The sequence below is a fragment of the Lactuca saligna genome, chromosome 1 (assembly GCF_052625555.1).
Source record: "Lactuca saligna cultivar CGN05327 chromosome 1, ASM5262555v1, whole genome shotgun sequence".
Taxonomy (NCBI): Eukaryota; Viridiplantae; Streptophyta; class Magnoliopsida; order Asterales; family Asteraceae; genus Lactuca; species Lactuca saligna.
In genome coordinates this window covers 14,189,066-14,201,560 of record NC_136417.1, presented here as the reverse complement: position 1 = coordinate 14,201,560, position 12,495 = coordinate 14,189,066, and the positions used below count along the sequence as shown (strand labels likewise).

The window sequence follows — 12,495 nt, the reverse complement described above, 5'->3', positions numbered from 1 at the left end:
ACTGAACGGATTGGGGGTGCTAAACCCGATCGCTACAGTCGCTAATCTCACTGGAATACCGCCCCCCAGTGCTTGCTAGGGGGCTCGCTACTAAGCCCTCGTTATGTATCTGACGAGATGAGAGAGAAGAGTTTGTGCAATTTGATTGGTGGAAGGTTGTTTGGCTGGGATCCATTACCGAATAATGAAAAAAAAATATATGAAAATTCAAAGAAATCCATCAAGAAAACTTCACCTTATTGAAGCCGGCGATTTGCTTCTGATATAATCAATTCAACGTTTAGATCATGGGTATGTTAGGAAAAAAAAAAAAAAAAACATTTTAAGTGATGATATGTAACAGAGATGATTATTTGCAAATTGAAATACTATGGGTTTTGTCAAATCGGGAGAGCATGGAGAAGAAAAGAGGTTTTATTGCTTTAGCTTTACTGCTGATAGAGAAGAAGAGAGATTATATATGTTTTAAATTAATTCATCTTTTTCGAGATGTGATACTGTTTGTATAAGATACTTGGAAGGATTCTTATGAAAAACAAAAAGATAACCTGTTCTATCCATTTTCTTTTTTTTATTCTAACTGTCTTTTTTTGTCAAAATAATTATTCTACGAACTTTGTATGTGATTTGTTATCTTATTTTGTGATAATTGCTTTTTTGTCAAAAATATAATTTATTCTTGTGGTTTAAAAAAATAAAATTTATTTAATATTATTGTTTGTGTATTAAAAAATATATAATTTAATTAAATTTGAAAAAGAGAATAAAAAAAATAAAGTGTTATGAATGTTACGACTCCCTCTCTAATGCGAAAAATTAGATGCTAAAAGAGAAAAATGAGGTGACATTCAAAAATATGATGTGAAAAGGTGTTAAGAGTGTTATCACTCCCCCTAAACTAGAGGTTGATTAAAAAGACACCATATATTATAATATGAACACCCTAATTAATTTTTTTAAACTCAACATACCTATCTCGTACACCCAGCGTAGGGACCAATTTTACAAACTTTTTAAGGAATCAATGCTAAATTGAAAATTACCTAGAACACTAGCATTACACCTTTGACTTTGCACATATTGACCCACCCAATAAATTTGCATCTTGAATCCTACAATTTCATAAAAAGCTTTTAGGTTAGAAATAATTATTTTAAGAAAACCTATTTGATATTTGGGAATACACTTTACCATTTTAGGGCATGAGTGAAAACGACCTGGATTTCTCGATGTCCAGGTGTTAACAAATGGATACCAACAGGTGTTAATCCTCAAGATCAATTCCACATTAAAAAGTGGGCAAAAAGACCATAACCACAAAAATAAAAGTTAACATCGATCAGCAAACCACAACTAAATTTGCAGTTTATGTTGGTCCAGACCCAAGAAAAACATTCATGAACACACCATTTCTCTAGATTATCTCTTTCATAGAAAACAGAAAATATATGTACATACAAATGGAAGAAATTCTACTCTACTTATACTGGTAAACATGCTAAGAAACAGGAATAAACTATCAGCTAAGAACCACAAATATAGGACTACTTATAAGTCCACGTTTTGAAACCCCTTCAAACCAGGTCATTATTAGACTAAGTCTGACCTATCCAACTTGTGCATATGGAAACCGACCCGACCCATTCGAACCTGTACCTGTGACCCAGCTTAACCCATCAAGATTACCCAACATTCACCCCCGTAATCTTGATGAACTTGATCTTGCTTTTCTTGCTACTTGCTTTAAGAACACACAGTTCTTCTATCTTGCTCAAGAAGTATACTTCTTGCTGTCTCATGCATTATGTTTCTAGTTTGCTACTTGCTACAAACCCGAAACTCTCTTCTTGCTATGATTGTCTAGCCTGCTACTTGCTACAGACTATGCAACAACCCTTCTTGCTTTTCTTTCTTGCAAACCGGCCCTCTCCTGCTTGTTAATCACTTGTTGCCTGCTAACAAACAACAAAATTCTGATGCTGCATCTTTCTTCTGATTAACAGACATGATCGGACTTGTTGCTTGCTTTCATTCTTTCATTCTTTCTTTCTATCTTTCTTCTTTCTTCTTTCTTTCTTTCTTTCTATCTTTCTTCTTTCTTTCTTTCTAATTTGCTGTTGTGCAGCCTTTCTTCATGCTTTCTACTTGCTTTCATCCTCTCCATTTGATTACATACGGTTGTAATCAGCCCTTTCTTTCTTGCTATGAACCAGGTATGAACTTGGAGGCTCTTGCTCACGAGCTACAACTACTTTTGATCCCCTGCCATACTTCTTCTCCTGCAACATTCTTTCCACCAATCATTCTTGCAAAAAACTCTTTGGGTCTTGCTGTCATCCTTCGAATCTTGTTGTCTCTTGCTTCGATTTTTGCTTTCTCTTGCTTCTTTTCTTTCTTTCTTGATCAAATGTTTTTGCTTGTTGCATGCTTCTTTGTGCTAATCACAACTTGTTGCTTTCATCAACATTTGATCAACCCTTCTTCTACATCCCACACTATGAGCCTAGGGTTATGATACCAAGTGTTGGTCCAGATCCAAGAAAAACATTCATAAACACACCATTTCTCTAGATTATCCCTTTCATAGAAAACAGAAAATATATGTACATACAAATGGAAGAAATTCTACTCTACTTATACTAGTAAAGATGCTAAGAAACAGGAATAAACTATCAGCTAAGAACCACAAACATAGGACTACTTATAAGTCCACAGGAATAAACTATCAGCTAAGAACCACAAACATAGGACTACTTATAAGTCCACATCTTGAAACCCCTTCAAACCAGGTCATTATTAAATTAAGTCTGACCTATCCAACTTGTCCATATGGAAACCGACCCAACCCATTCAAACCCGTACCCGTGACCCAACTTAACCCATCAAGATTACCCAACAGTTTACTCTAACGTACTATGTAAAAGGTTCGACTTTTGAAATTTAAGTTGCATATAATTTGTATTTGTGATTAACAGCATCCCCATCCTGACTTTATCTATTCGTAGATAATAACTTAGAAAATTAACTGTCTGCCTAAATTCATGAATTTCGAAATAGACACAAACCCAAATTATGTAATTTAATCTGATTTTTTATTCAGTAGGTTTGGAAAAATACCATACACACCCTCAACTACACATTTTTCACAGGCATACACCCTACATAATAATTCAGATCTACTTCTTGGCCTTCCTCGTCGCCGTCGCTGCCTTCTTCGGAGCTACAACTGTTTTCTTTCCCGGAGTGGATTTCTTCGACGTTTTTGCCACTTTCGCAGACTTTGTAGGCGTTTTTGTTTTAGCCTTAACCGCTTTAGGTTTTCCAGCTGGCTTCGCTGCAACTTTAGTAGCCGACTTAGGCTTGGCGGCTGTTTTTGCTTTTGATGCCGGCTTAGGCTTTGCAGCTGCTTTCGGCTTTGCTATGGTTTTAGCCTTGACAACCGGCTTAGGCTTGGCGGCGACCTTTTTCTTAGCTGGTGCTTTTTTAACAGCTGGCTTGGCTTTGGCGGCTGCCTTGGGCTTAGCAGCAGTCGTCTTCTTCGCCTTAGGAGCTTTAGCCGGTAGCTTGTATGAAGCTTTGACCTTGACGAGCTTACCAGCGGCGACGAATTTCTTCAACTGAGTCAACAAGCTTTTCCTAAAATTCGCTGGAAGATTCTTTTGCTTCCCTTCGATAAACTTTGTGATCGCTTGCTGGCTCGAACCTGTCTTCTCCTTCAATGTAACGATCGCATCCTTGATCATCTGAATCACGATCGATTAACATTAACATTTAACAATCAGATCGATAAGTTCATATCGTAACCAATAAATTAACCAAGAATACAGATCAATTTATACCTCGAAGTAAGGAGGATGCAGAGAAGGATTTCTAGGTTTACGCTTGGCCAATGCTTTCTTTGGTTTTACTTCAGCTGCTTCACCGGAAGGTTTGTCTTCCGCTGCGACAGTTTCCGCCGCATCAATCACCTCTGTCTCCACAATTGGCTCTTCCGTTGGCACGATTGGTTCTTCTGTGGCCATTGGTCTAGGATTACGATCTGAAAGTTGAGAAATGAATCGAGATCTGTATACGCAAATACTAACAGAAGTTAATAGCACTGATGATGACGACGATGAATTAATACATGGTGATTTAAATAACATGGAGCATGGACATATTTTTGGTATCCGTTTTTTGATTGGTTGAGAGAGGTATCACACGGATCGTAATCCTCACATACCGACCGTCGGATCTTTTATAGTCAACGACTGAGAAGTTCCTTGTAATGTTTAGACAAAACAGTGCCAATTTGATGTGTTTCTATGCTCGATTCAATTAGGCACAACTTGGGTTATATTTATCGGATTTTAATGAAATTTTGTTCATTTCGTTAGGAGATTAAGTTAGCTTTCTAGAGAGTATATTTAAAAATGTTAAAGTTAAATGGTTCAAAATATATTTTCTTTAAAAGCAATAGTGGTTCAAAAAATAATCCAATTTGAACTATTGAGAGGTTTAAGTAATCATAAGTCAATGTCATGATCCATGGTGTGAACTTGATATGGGATTGCGTTCTATACTCATTAATGAGTCTATAGAATCAAGAATGGTCAAGATCCGATAAGTTTTGAGTACTCATATATCAATTTAAATGACAGGAAAGATGAACACATGAAACTTACTTTACAACTAGTAACATAATCATTACTTTTTATCAAAACAAAATATATATATATATATATATATATATATATATATATATTAATCATATATTTACGTTAACAAATACATATATACACACAATACACAAATGAATGATTCCTATAAAAACTTCATAAAGCATTTGGTTCCAAAATCCAAACCTTTACACATACATCAAATCTTTACATATGGAAAATGTGATTGAGATCCATGAGGTGGATTGTTATTTGAAACATGCCATCTTACAAGCAAAGTTTCTTCCCTACATCAAAGACACGTTAATCACTAAATCTTTTAAGAATATAAATGTTCATTTATCAGTATAAAATCATCATGTCCTGTGTAACATACCCTAGACTCAACTCCTTTCTGTCCATCAACATAAGCAAGAAGTTCATCTTGTTTCATTAGAGCTTCATGTAATGCCTATAAAGAATGGAAAACACTTAAGGGATATATAATCTTACAAAAAAACATGTGAATTTTGGTATTTCAATTCATTTTTATAAAAATACTAACCTGTTTTGTAGAAATTAACTCAGCTTCTAAAGCATCTACACGACAAACAGCAACATTGAGTAGTTCATCTTTATCATTAGGAAACTCCTGTGATTTCAGCTGCAAATTGTTAAATTTTTCCTCAAGCTCACAAACTTTTTGCACAAGATATGATAATTCTGCCTCAATATTTGGTCTTCTTATTAAAAGAATACTGTTTATGGCTAAATTAGATACTGAAACTCCAACTGATCGAACGAAAGCAAAAATGGATAGAAAGAACATGAGTGAAATCCATATATGAGCATGAAATCTTGATGTAGCCATTTGTGGACCTTGAATTACATCTATCTCTTGATGAGAAGCTTCTTTCTTTAATCTTTTGTCCACAACTTTATCCACTGGAATATCCTTTTCGTACTGGAACAAAGCATTAATACTAACTTATTAAGATAAATATAAACGAAATAAATGATTATAAAGGTTACACTTACTTCTTCAGAAACAGGAGCCAATATTGGATCTTTATTGTGTTTTGTACCTTTATGAGCAATCTCTTCGATTTCAGAAGCCGATTCTGCTGTTGATGCTTCGCTACTTAATGTTGAGAGTTCTTGGACGCAACATTTTGCTTTGCCACTAGAAACCAACTTCATGCACGTACCAAGTTCAAGACATCAGTATCACTATCAATATCAGTATCAGTAACAGCAGTATCAATAAAGCACCTGCAATATGTTGTGGTCTTGCCATGGTCCTTTATCAGATTGCAAACAACCCCCTTGCACTCTGCAGTTACAACTTCCACCCAGAAATTCTGGCAGCTCACTAAAAAACAATAACAATAACAATAACAGTAACAATAATAACAATAACAATAACAACAGTAATAACAATAACAACTACGAGCACCATTTGCAATATGATAACTCACCTTGCATCAATTACTTCAAGCAAGGTGTTTTTATATTTATGGCCAAGAACCTGAGCATAAAAGAATTACCAAAAATGTAAAAAATGAGTACATTCGCATATAGAGATGTTTTAAAATATTTTAACTTACATGAATTTTGGATCTAGTTTTGGGATCAAGAAAGTTTTGGATTGCTTTCCATATCATTTTAAATCCAGAACCCGCGTTGACAATATACATGCGACCAAGTGTCTGTAAATTTCATTTCCATGAGACAAAATACTAAATCTCAAAAACAACATTTCAAATTAAAGGAAAAAAAAAAAAAAAAAAAAAGTAAAAGTAAACATACCTCAGGGTAGTAGTCATTGTCGATTTGCTGCAACTTCCTGATAACATCTAAAGCAGACCTAGTTAGGTTCTTCAAACCCTGAAACATTATAAAAAATCACAAAATTTATAAATCTGATAATAAAAGACTATTTTCAGATAGAGAATTAAAGAGCATACCATGCCTTGAACATCTAAAATTGTTGTCCCAGAAGTGATACGTTTATGTGCAGCTAAAGAGCAAGCAGGAAACCTGATTGTAGTAGTCCTTTCAAACTCCTGCACGTGATACTTTACATATCTCTCCAATGTTGTCACTAACATAACCTTATCTGGATCAGCTTTTCCTAATAACTCTATATAAATAGGCCTTCCTTCTTTATCTACACCATGGTAGCCTTGAGGATAGTGTTCCAGAACTTCTTTCAGCTCATTGAACTCAAAATCCTCAAAGATATCGTCAGTACCAAATGCTTTCCTCCATTGAAGCATGTTAACCCACATATGTCTTGATTTTTCAATATCAAAGTTCCTGGCTTTTAAGAACCTGTGATACATGAGTATATATATACAATAAGTCCATAATTGGATAGAGATTTGGATTTAGTAATTATTAGTTTACCTCAACATTGTGAAATAATCATCAAATTGTGGAGGAAGAAACTCTTCTGCTACCAGGATTTGTCGGAAATTATTTACTGAATTTACCTCTTCGGGATCACGCACATCTTCAATAGAAATGGAAAGTTCGTTATTGTTTTTCTTCTTACTTTTCTTCTTAAGAGAGTGTCGAATTCTACTTGATGCATTCTTTGCTGCGTTCTTTAATGTTCCCATTTTACTTCTTTTTTCTTCTCCGGAGATTTCAAAGTCTGAGTTTTGTTCGTTGCATTCATAGTAACTAGAGGTTCCTTCCCAACCTGCAACATAATACAAACGCGTAACATATTTAGATCTACAATCAAATTTAACATCAAACATGGCATGATTTTTCCCTTTGTAGAAGAATCATACGTTCATTAGAAAAGGAAATAATTATATGTTTGGTGCAGTCTTTCTCTGTAATTAAAAACCCTAAAGAAAAGCCTCGTATTCAGTAATTGAATTCGAATGAAATATACCTCATATAGATCCAGGAATCTTGGGAGTTAAAATGTGTAACCAAAGTCTACTTACTCGATCAGTTTCATATTTCAAATCTACAAATTCAAATCTTGTACTTTTTCCAGATGCAAAATTCGCAGAAAATCAACATCAATAGCTTTTATATTTGAATCACTTGTAATAAGATTAACACCATTACTGTTTTTTTTCTGAAAAGTGTGATATGTTGTGGAAAATAATTGGGTACAACTAAAAAGCACAAACCATCAAAATTCTCAGCCAAGCAGTTAAAAAATAGATTGAAACAAAAGCCTATCTCAAGATTAACTGAAATTCAAACCAATAATTTAACATAACACAGTAAACATATAATATGTATTCATATATGCGTCAGAAATTTACTAGGAAGTAGGAACATTTACAAAAATAGAAGATGAAAGATACACTCACGATGATGAGGAACAAATTGTTCGTCTCCCTCAGACATGCCGATAATTTCTCCGGTAAGATTAGTTTCCACGGTGGCCGTCGGTGGAAAAACACACAACGTCCCCGGTGAGAGTGTGAGTTTTGGTCCTTGTGGAGACGTTACGCATTCATTAATTTATTTATTGTTTTTTTTTTCTACTTTGCTTTTCAAGTTGGCGGGAGTATTCATTAAATAACGTTTCTGCCCTTAGATTTTTGGAAATAATTATTAACACGAATTAAATAATATGGTATAAACATATTAGAAAACAATCTAGAGAAGAAAGAATTATATGGGAGGGACATCTTTAATTCCTTTTTAAAGACATATTTGTTGGTCAGAATTAAAATTACTAATTTTAAGTATTGATGATTTATAACTGAAAAAAAAAAAATAAACGTCGATTATAAATTTACATGAAGAAAATATTATAACTATAAATGGCTTGCGTGTTAAATGCATATTAAGTTTCGTGGGGGGTGAAATTGCGACTCCTTTGATGATCTTATTGGAATATGCGCATGCGAACAAGCATCTTTAGGTTTTCATGATCCAAAGATATTATGTATAAATATTAAATTATTAATATATATTAAAGATATTATACTATTGTATTATGTCTGTTTTGAATTTTTCAATCTTTTATTATTCAATTTGATTTTAAATATTTTTGTTTTTAATATGAATAAATTGTATTTTAAATGTTTTTTATTTCTATAAGTTTTATCAAGTAATTTATAACACAAATAAAAATATTTACAGTCAAAATAATAAAAACTTCAAAAGTCAAAAATGAACATTAAATATATCATAGACGGATTCAATAAAGCATCATGGGTATCACGCGAGGCCCCAAAAAAATTTTAATAGTATAAATTGTTTCTGAAAATTATTATTTACATTGCAGATAAAATATATTTTGGGTTATCCTAACTTTTTTTTGTAATATTATTGTAGATGTTTAATCCAATAAATAATTAACCCAAACTTAAAAGCCCAAGTTCCTAATACCACAAAACTAATTGACGGCAATTCTCAGCATCTAATTAGCGTAACTTCCAAATTCTAACTCCCTCCCTGCCCTGCTACTCGTCGTTACTCTGTTGTCCTCCTTCTTTTGTCACTGATCGGTGGCCGGTAGTGGGTGTTTTCCGGCTAAATCCCTCGGTGGATGGTGGTGGGTGATTATTGATCAAAGTAGTGCACAATGAAGCAAGTAAGTAGAAATTTTGTGATTATTTTTGGTTAAGTGAAATTCAATTTTTTGGCATTGTGTTGAAAAAATAGAAATTACCAATTAGGTTTATTAAATTAGAGACTTAGGGTCACTGATTAGTGATTATTTGTTGTTAAAACTTGAAATCAAGTTTATAGCTCATATATTTTGATAATTTGATAGCGGATTGTTATTTGTTGTTGAAACTTGAAATCAAGTTATAAAATTAGAGTTGAATGTTGATATATTTTGATTGTAGGTTGATATTAACAAGTTTTTCAAAAGACAGGTAGATGTTGGAGACAACTATGGTGAAGGAACTTCAAAAAAAATAGGACTAATGAAAGTACACAAGTTCCACAACCTAATCAACATACACAAAAACCACAATCTAATGAACATATTCCAAAACCACAAGAACCACAATCTAATAAGCATACTCAAAAATCAAAAGTACCACAATTTTTTGATTTGAATGATCTTCCTACGGACCCATGGGAGAGGCCAAAGATTACATCTTATAATCCTAATCAAAGGGATGAAATAAGGAGGGCATATTTGATTAAAGGACCTTGTCAACCAAATGGGCATAATTTTGAATTTACCTTATTTGATGAGAAGCAAAGACGTTTTGTTGTGGAATGGTTTACGGAATTTCCATGGTTAGAGTATAGCATTAAAAAAAAGAAGGCATATTGTTTTTATTGCTACTTTTTTAGAGACATGGTAGGGGGTCAAAGTGGAAAAGATGCATTTATAACCGAAGGCTTTGACAATTGGAGTAAAAAAATCATTTTGAAAACATATGGGTGAGATTCGAAGTTCTCACCGTAGGCCGAAGAAAAGTGTCATTTGTTATTGAGAAAAAACCAATTTATTGGTGAAGTTTTGCATAAGCAAATGAAACTTGAGCAAAGTAATTATGAAATTCGATTACGTGTTACAATCCGTAGTTGTAGATTTTTATTGAAAAATGCATTACCATTTCGTGGATACGATGAGACGGAAAAGTCTAATAATAAAGAACTTTTCATTGAAGTCTGATCTTTGATTAGAGAAGATAAGGAGAAGATTTTTAATGTTACTTTAGAAAATGCTCCAAAAAATGAAAAGTTGACTTCTCCGACAATTCAAAAAGATATTGTCAATTGTTTTTCAAAAGAGATAATCAAGTCTATTTGTGATGAAATTGGTAAAGATGTGTTCGGTATATTAGTTGATGAGTCTAGTGATGTTTCCAAAAAAGAACAAATTGCTATAGTTTTAAGATATATTGATAGAGTTGGGATTGTAAATGAAAGATTTATCGGAGTTGTTCACGTGTTGGATACATCCTCTTTGACTCTTAAAGTCGCCATCGATACTGTTTTTTCCAACAACAACTTGACTATCGATCAGGTGAGAAATAATAAAATATTTATTCCTTTAATATGATATTAATTTTATTTTTATGTGTTACATTTTTTATTAATTTTTTCAAATATATAGGTGAGGGGGCAAGGTTATGATGAAGCAAGTAATATAAGTGGTGCATTCAACGGTTTGAAATCTTTGATTTTAAATGAAAATAGTTATGCACATTATATACATTGTTTTGCACACCAACTTCAATTAGTAGTTGTGGGGGTTGCAAAGAAACATGATGATGTTGAAGAATTCTTTGAACAACTAGGTTTGGTGGTTAATGTCGTTTGTGGGTCTTGTAAGAGAAAAGATATGATACGATAGATGCAAAAAGAAAGAGTGGCAGCCGAAATTGGTATTGGTGAAATTGAAACAGGAAGATGGTTGAGACAAGAGATTTCTCTTGTTCGAGCTGGTGATACTAGATGGGGTTCAGATTTTAGAATGATTGTAAGTTTGTTGAATTTGTTTGCAGAAGTTGTTACGGTCCTTAAATTTGTCAGAGAGGATGGGTCTACTTTATCTAACCGTAATCAAGCAAATGGTATTTTGTCATATTTCAAAACACTTGATTTCGTGTTTCTTTTACACTTGATGTTGGAAATTCTATGTCTCACAGATACTTTGTCAAAGCATCTTCAAAAAAAAGATCAAAACATTTTGAAAGCGGGTTCGTTAGTAAAAGGGACAAAGAAAGCATTGCCAATTTTTAGAAAAGATGGGTTTCCACAAATTTGAAAGAAAGTATGTGCTTCTTAACACGATTATTTTGGACATGTCAGAATATTATGTTACCCCACGAAAGCGTAGGACCAATAAGACTAATCAACATTATTTTGAAGTTGTGATTCTTAACACGATTTTGGATATTCAAATTCAAGAATTTACGGAAAGATTTAGTGAAGCTTGCACGGAGCTGATGGGAACATGGCGGCTTTGAGTCCTTGTGACTCATTTTCTGGTTTTGATAAAGCAAGGTTGTTAAAGTTAAGCGAGATATACAAAAACGATTTTAACGATTCAGAAAGGGTGCAACTTAATAAGCAACTTGATATCTATTATCACTCTTTGCTCCATGATGAGAGATTTTTCAACTTGAAGGAAATTGCAGACCTCTGTCGTTTGTTGGTAGAAACTAGGAAGCACCTCTCTTTTCCTTTGGTTTATAGATTATTAAAACTAATTTTGGTTTTGCCCGTCGCAACCGCAACCGTTGAACGGTGTTTTTCTGCGATGAAGTTCTTGAAGACCGATTTGCGTAATAGAATAGGTGATTATTTTATGAATGATGTTTTGATTTGTAGTGTAGAAAAAGAAGCACTAGAGAATGTTAAGACATAAAATGTAATTAATCGTTTTCGTAAAATGAAAGAACGAAGAGGTGAACTTTAAAACGAAACTTTGTTATAGAAGTTGAAGTTTATATATAATAAAATTGCGGTTTTTATTTTTGCTTATTTTATATTACAAGATTTTTTTTTTCTCGGGATATCCCATTATTTTGATCCTAGCTCCGCCACTAAAATATATAATGATAAGTAATTGTTAGAATTTAGACATTACAAATTATAATATGTATTTTTTTAGGTTTAAAATACTCTTGAGATGATAGTTATTAGAGATATTGTATTTATTGTATACTTATCATGTATATTTAGATAGGATTAGATTTCCACTATTATAGAATTTGTGAGTTGTTTTCTCATTTTCCACATGTTGTATTCGGCATCAATGAAAGTCGCGATTTTTGCAAAAAAAATATGGTATCGCTATTAAACCCTATAACCTAGAATGGTATCATTATTAAACCATATAAACTATATTTTATAGCTTAGTGGCTAGAAAGCTTGAGTCATTGATGAAGGAACTATTTTCTTT

At 33.2% G+C, this 12,495-nt stretch overlaps 4 protein-coding genes across 4 annotated transcripts; 2 read left to right on the top strand and 2 right to left on the bottom strand.

Moving 5' to 3' along the window:
* Positions 1 to 3,070: 3,070 nt before the first annotated feature.
* Positions 3,071 to 4,122, bottom strand: LOC145012942 (uncharacterized). Its single transcript, XM_078971762.1, has 2 exons — positions 3,840 to 4,122; positions 3,071 to 3,743 (listed from the first exon to the last, which is right to left on the bottom strand). Exons 1-2 carry the CDS (start codon positions 4,020 to 4,022, stop codon positions 3,177 to 3,179), a joined length of 750 nt encoding a protein of 249 aa, XP_078827888.1. The 5' UTR covers positions 4,023 to 4,122; the 3' UTR covers positions 3,071 to 3,176.
* Positions 4,123 to 4,784: 662 nt separating this feature from the next.
* Positions 4,785 to 8,124, bottom strand: LOC145012858 (phosphatidylinositol/phosphatidylcholine transfer protein SFH6-like). The gene is made up of 11 exons (XM_078971684.1): positions 7,979 to 8,124; positions 7,047 to 7,344; positions 6,605 to 6,971; positions 6,447 to 6,524; positions 6,245 to 6,346; positions 6,116 to 6,165; positions 5,910 to 6,009; positions 5,676 to 5,831; positions 5,203 to 5,601; positions 5,035 to 5,109; positions 4,785 to 4,945 (listed from the first exon to the last, which is right to left on the bottom strand). The coding sequence occupies exons 1-11, from the start codon at positions 8,013 to 8,015 to the stop codon at positions 4,907 to 4,909; spliced, it is 1,701 nt and encodes a 566-aa protein (XP_078827810.1). The 5' UTR covers positions 8,016 to 8,124; the 3' UTR covers positions 4,785 to 4,906.
* Positions 8,125 to 9,936: 1,812 nt separating this feature from the next.
* Positions 9,937 to 10,941, top strand: LOC145002822 (uncharacterized). The gene is made up of 4 exons (XM_078962017.1): positions 9,937 to 9,994; positions 10,100 to 10,223; positions 10,269 to 10,611; positions 10,702 to 10,941. The coding sequence occupies exons 1-4, from the start codon at positions 9,937 to 9,939 to the stop codon at positions 10,939 to 10,941; spliced, it is 765 nt and encodes a 254-aa protein (XP_078818143.1).
* Positions 10,942 to 11,544: 603 nt separating this feature from the next.
* Positions 11,545 to 11,958, top strand: LOC145002815 (uncharacterized). The gene has a single exon (XM_078962009.1). The coding sequence runs from the start codon at positions 11,545 to 11,547 to the stop codon at positions 11,956 to 11,958; it is 414 nt and encodes a 137-aa protein (XP_078818135.1).
* The last annotated feature ends 537 nt before the right edge of the window (positions 11,959 to 12,495 follow it).

What these genes read in the sequence shown, in the direction of transcription:
- LOC145012858 (XM_078971684.1), bottom strand. Translation starts at nt 8,015, where the DNA reads ATGTCTGAGGGAGACGAACAATTTGTTCCTCATCATC. An exon ending in TGGCTCCTGTTTCTGAAGAA is followed by an intron (nt 5,602 to 5,675) that starts GTAAGTGTAACC and finishes GCTTTGTTCCAG; the next exon opens with TACGAAAAGGATATTCCAGT. An exon ending in AGAAAGGAGTTGAGTCTAGG is followed by an intron (nt 4,946 to 5,034) that starts GTATGTTACACA and finishes TCTTTGATGTAG; the next exon opens with GGAAGAAACTTTGCTTGTAA.
- LOC145002822 (XM_078962017.1), top strand. Translation starts at nt 9,937, where the DNA reads ATGGTAGGGGGTCAAAGTGGAAAAGATGCATTTATAACCGAAGGCTTT. An exon ending in CGAAGGCTTTGACAATTGGA is followed by an intron (nt 9,995 to 10,099) that starts GTAAAAAAATCA and finishes TTATTGGTGAAG; the next exon opens with TTTTGCATAAGCAAATGAAA. An exon ending in ACAACTTGACTATCGATCAG is followed by an intron (nt 10,612 to 10,701) that starts GTGAGAAATAAT and finishes TCAAATATATAG; the next exon opens with GTGAGGGGGCAAGGTTATGA.
- LOC145002815 (XM_078962009.1), top strand. Translation starts at nt 11,545, where the DNA reads ATGGCGGCTTTGAGTCCTTGTGACTCATTTTCTGGTTTTGATAAAGCA.
- LOC145012942 (XM_078971762.1), bottom strand. Translation starts at nt 4,022, where the DNA reads ATGGCCACAGAAGAACCAATCGTGCCAACGGAAGAGCCAATTGTGGAG. An exon ending in TGCATCCTCCTTACTTCGAG is followed by an intron (nt 3,744 to 3,839) that starts GTATAAATTGAT and finishes ATCGTGATTCAG; the next exon opens with ATGATCAAGGATGCGATCGT.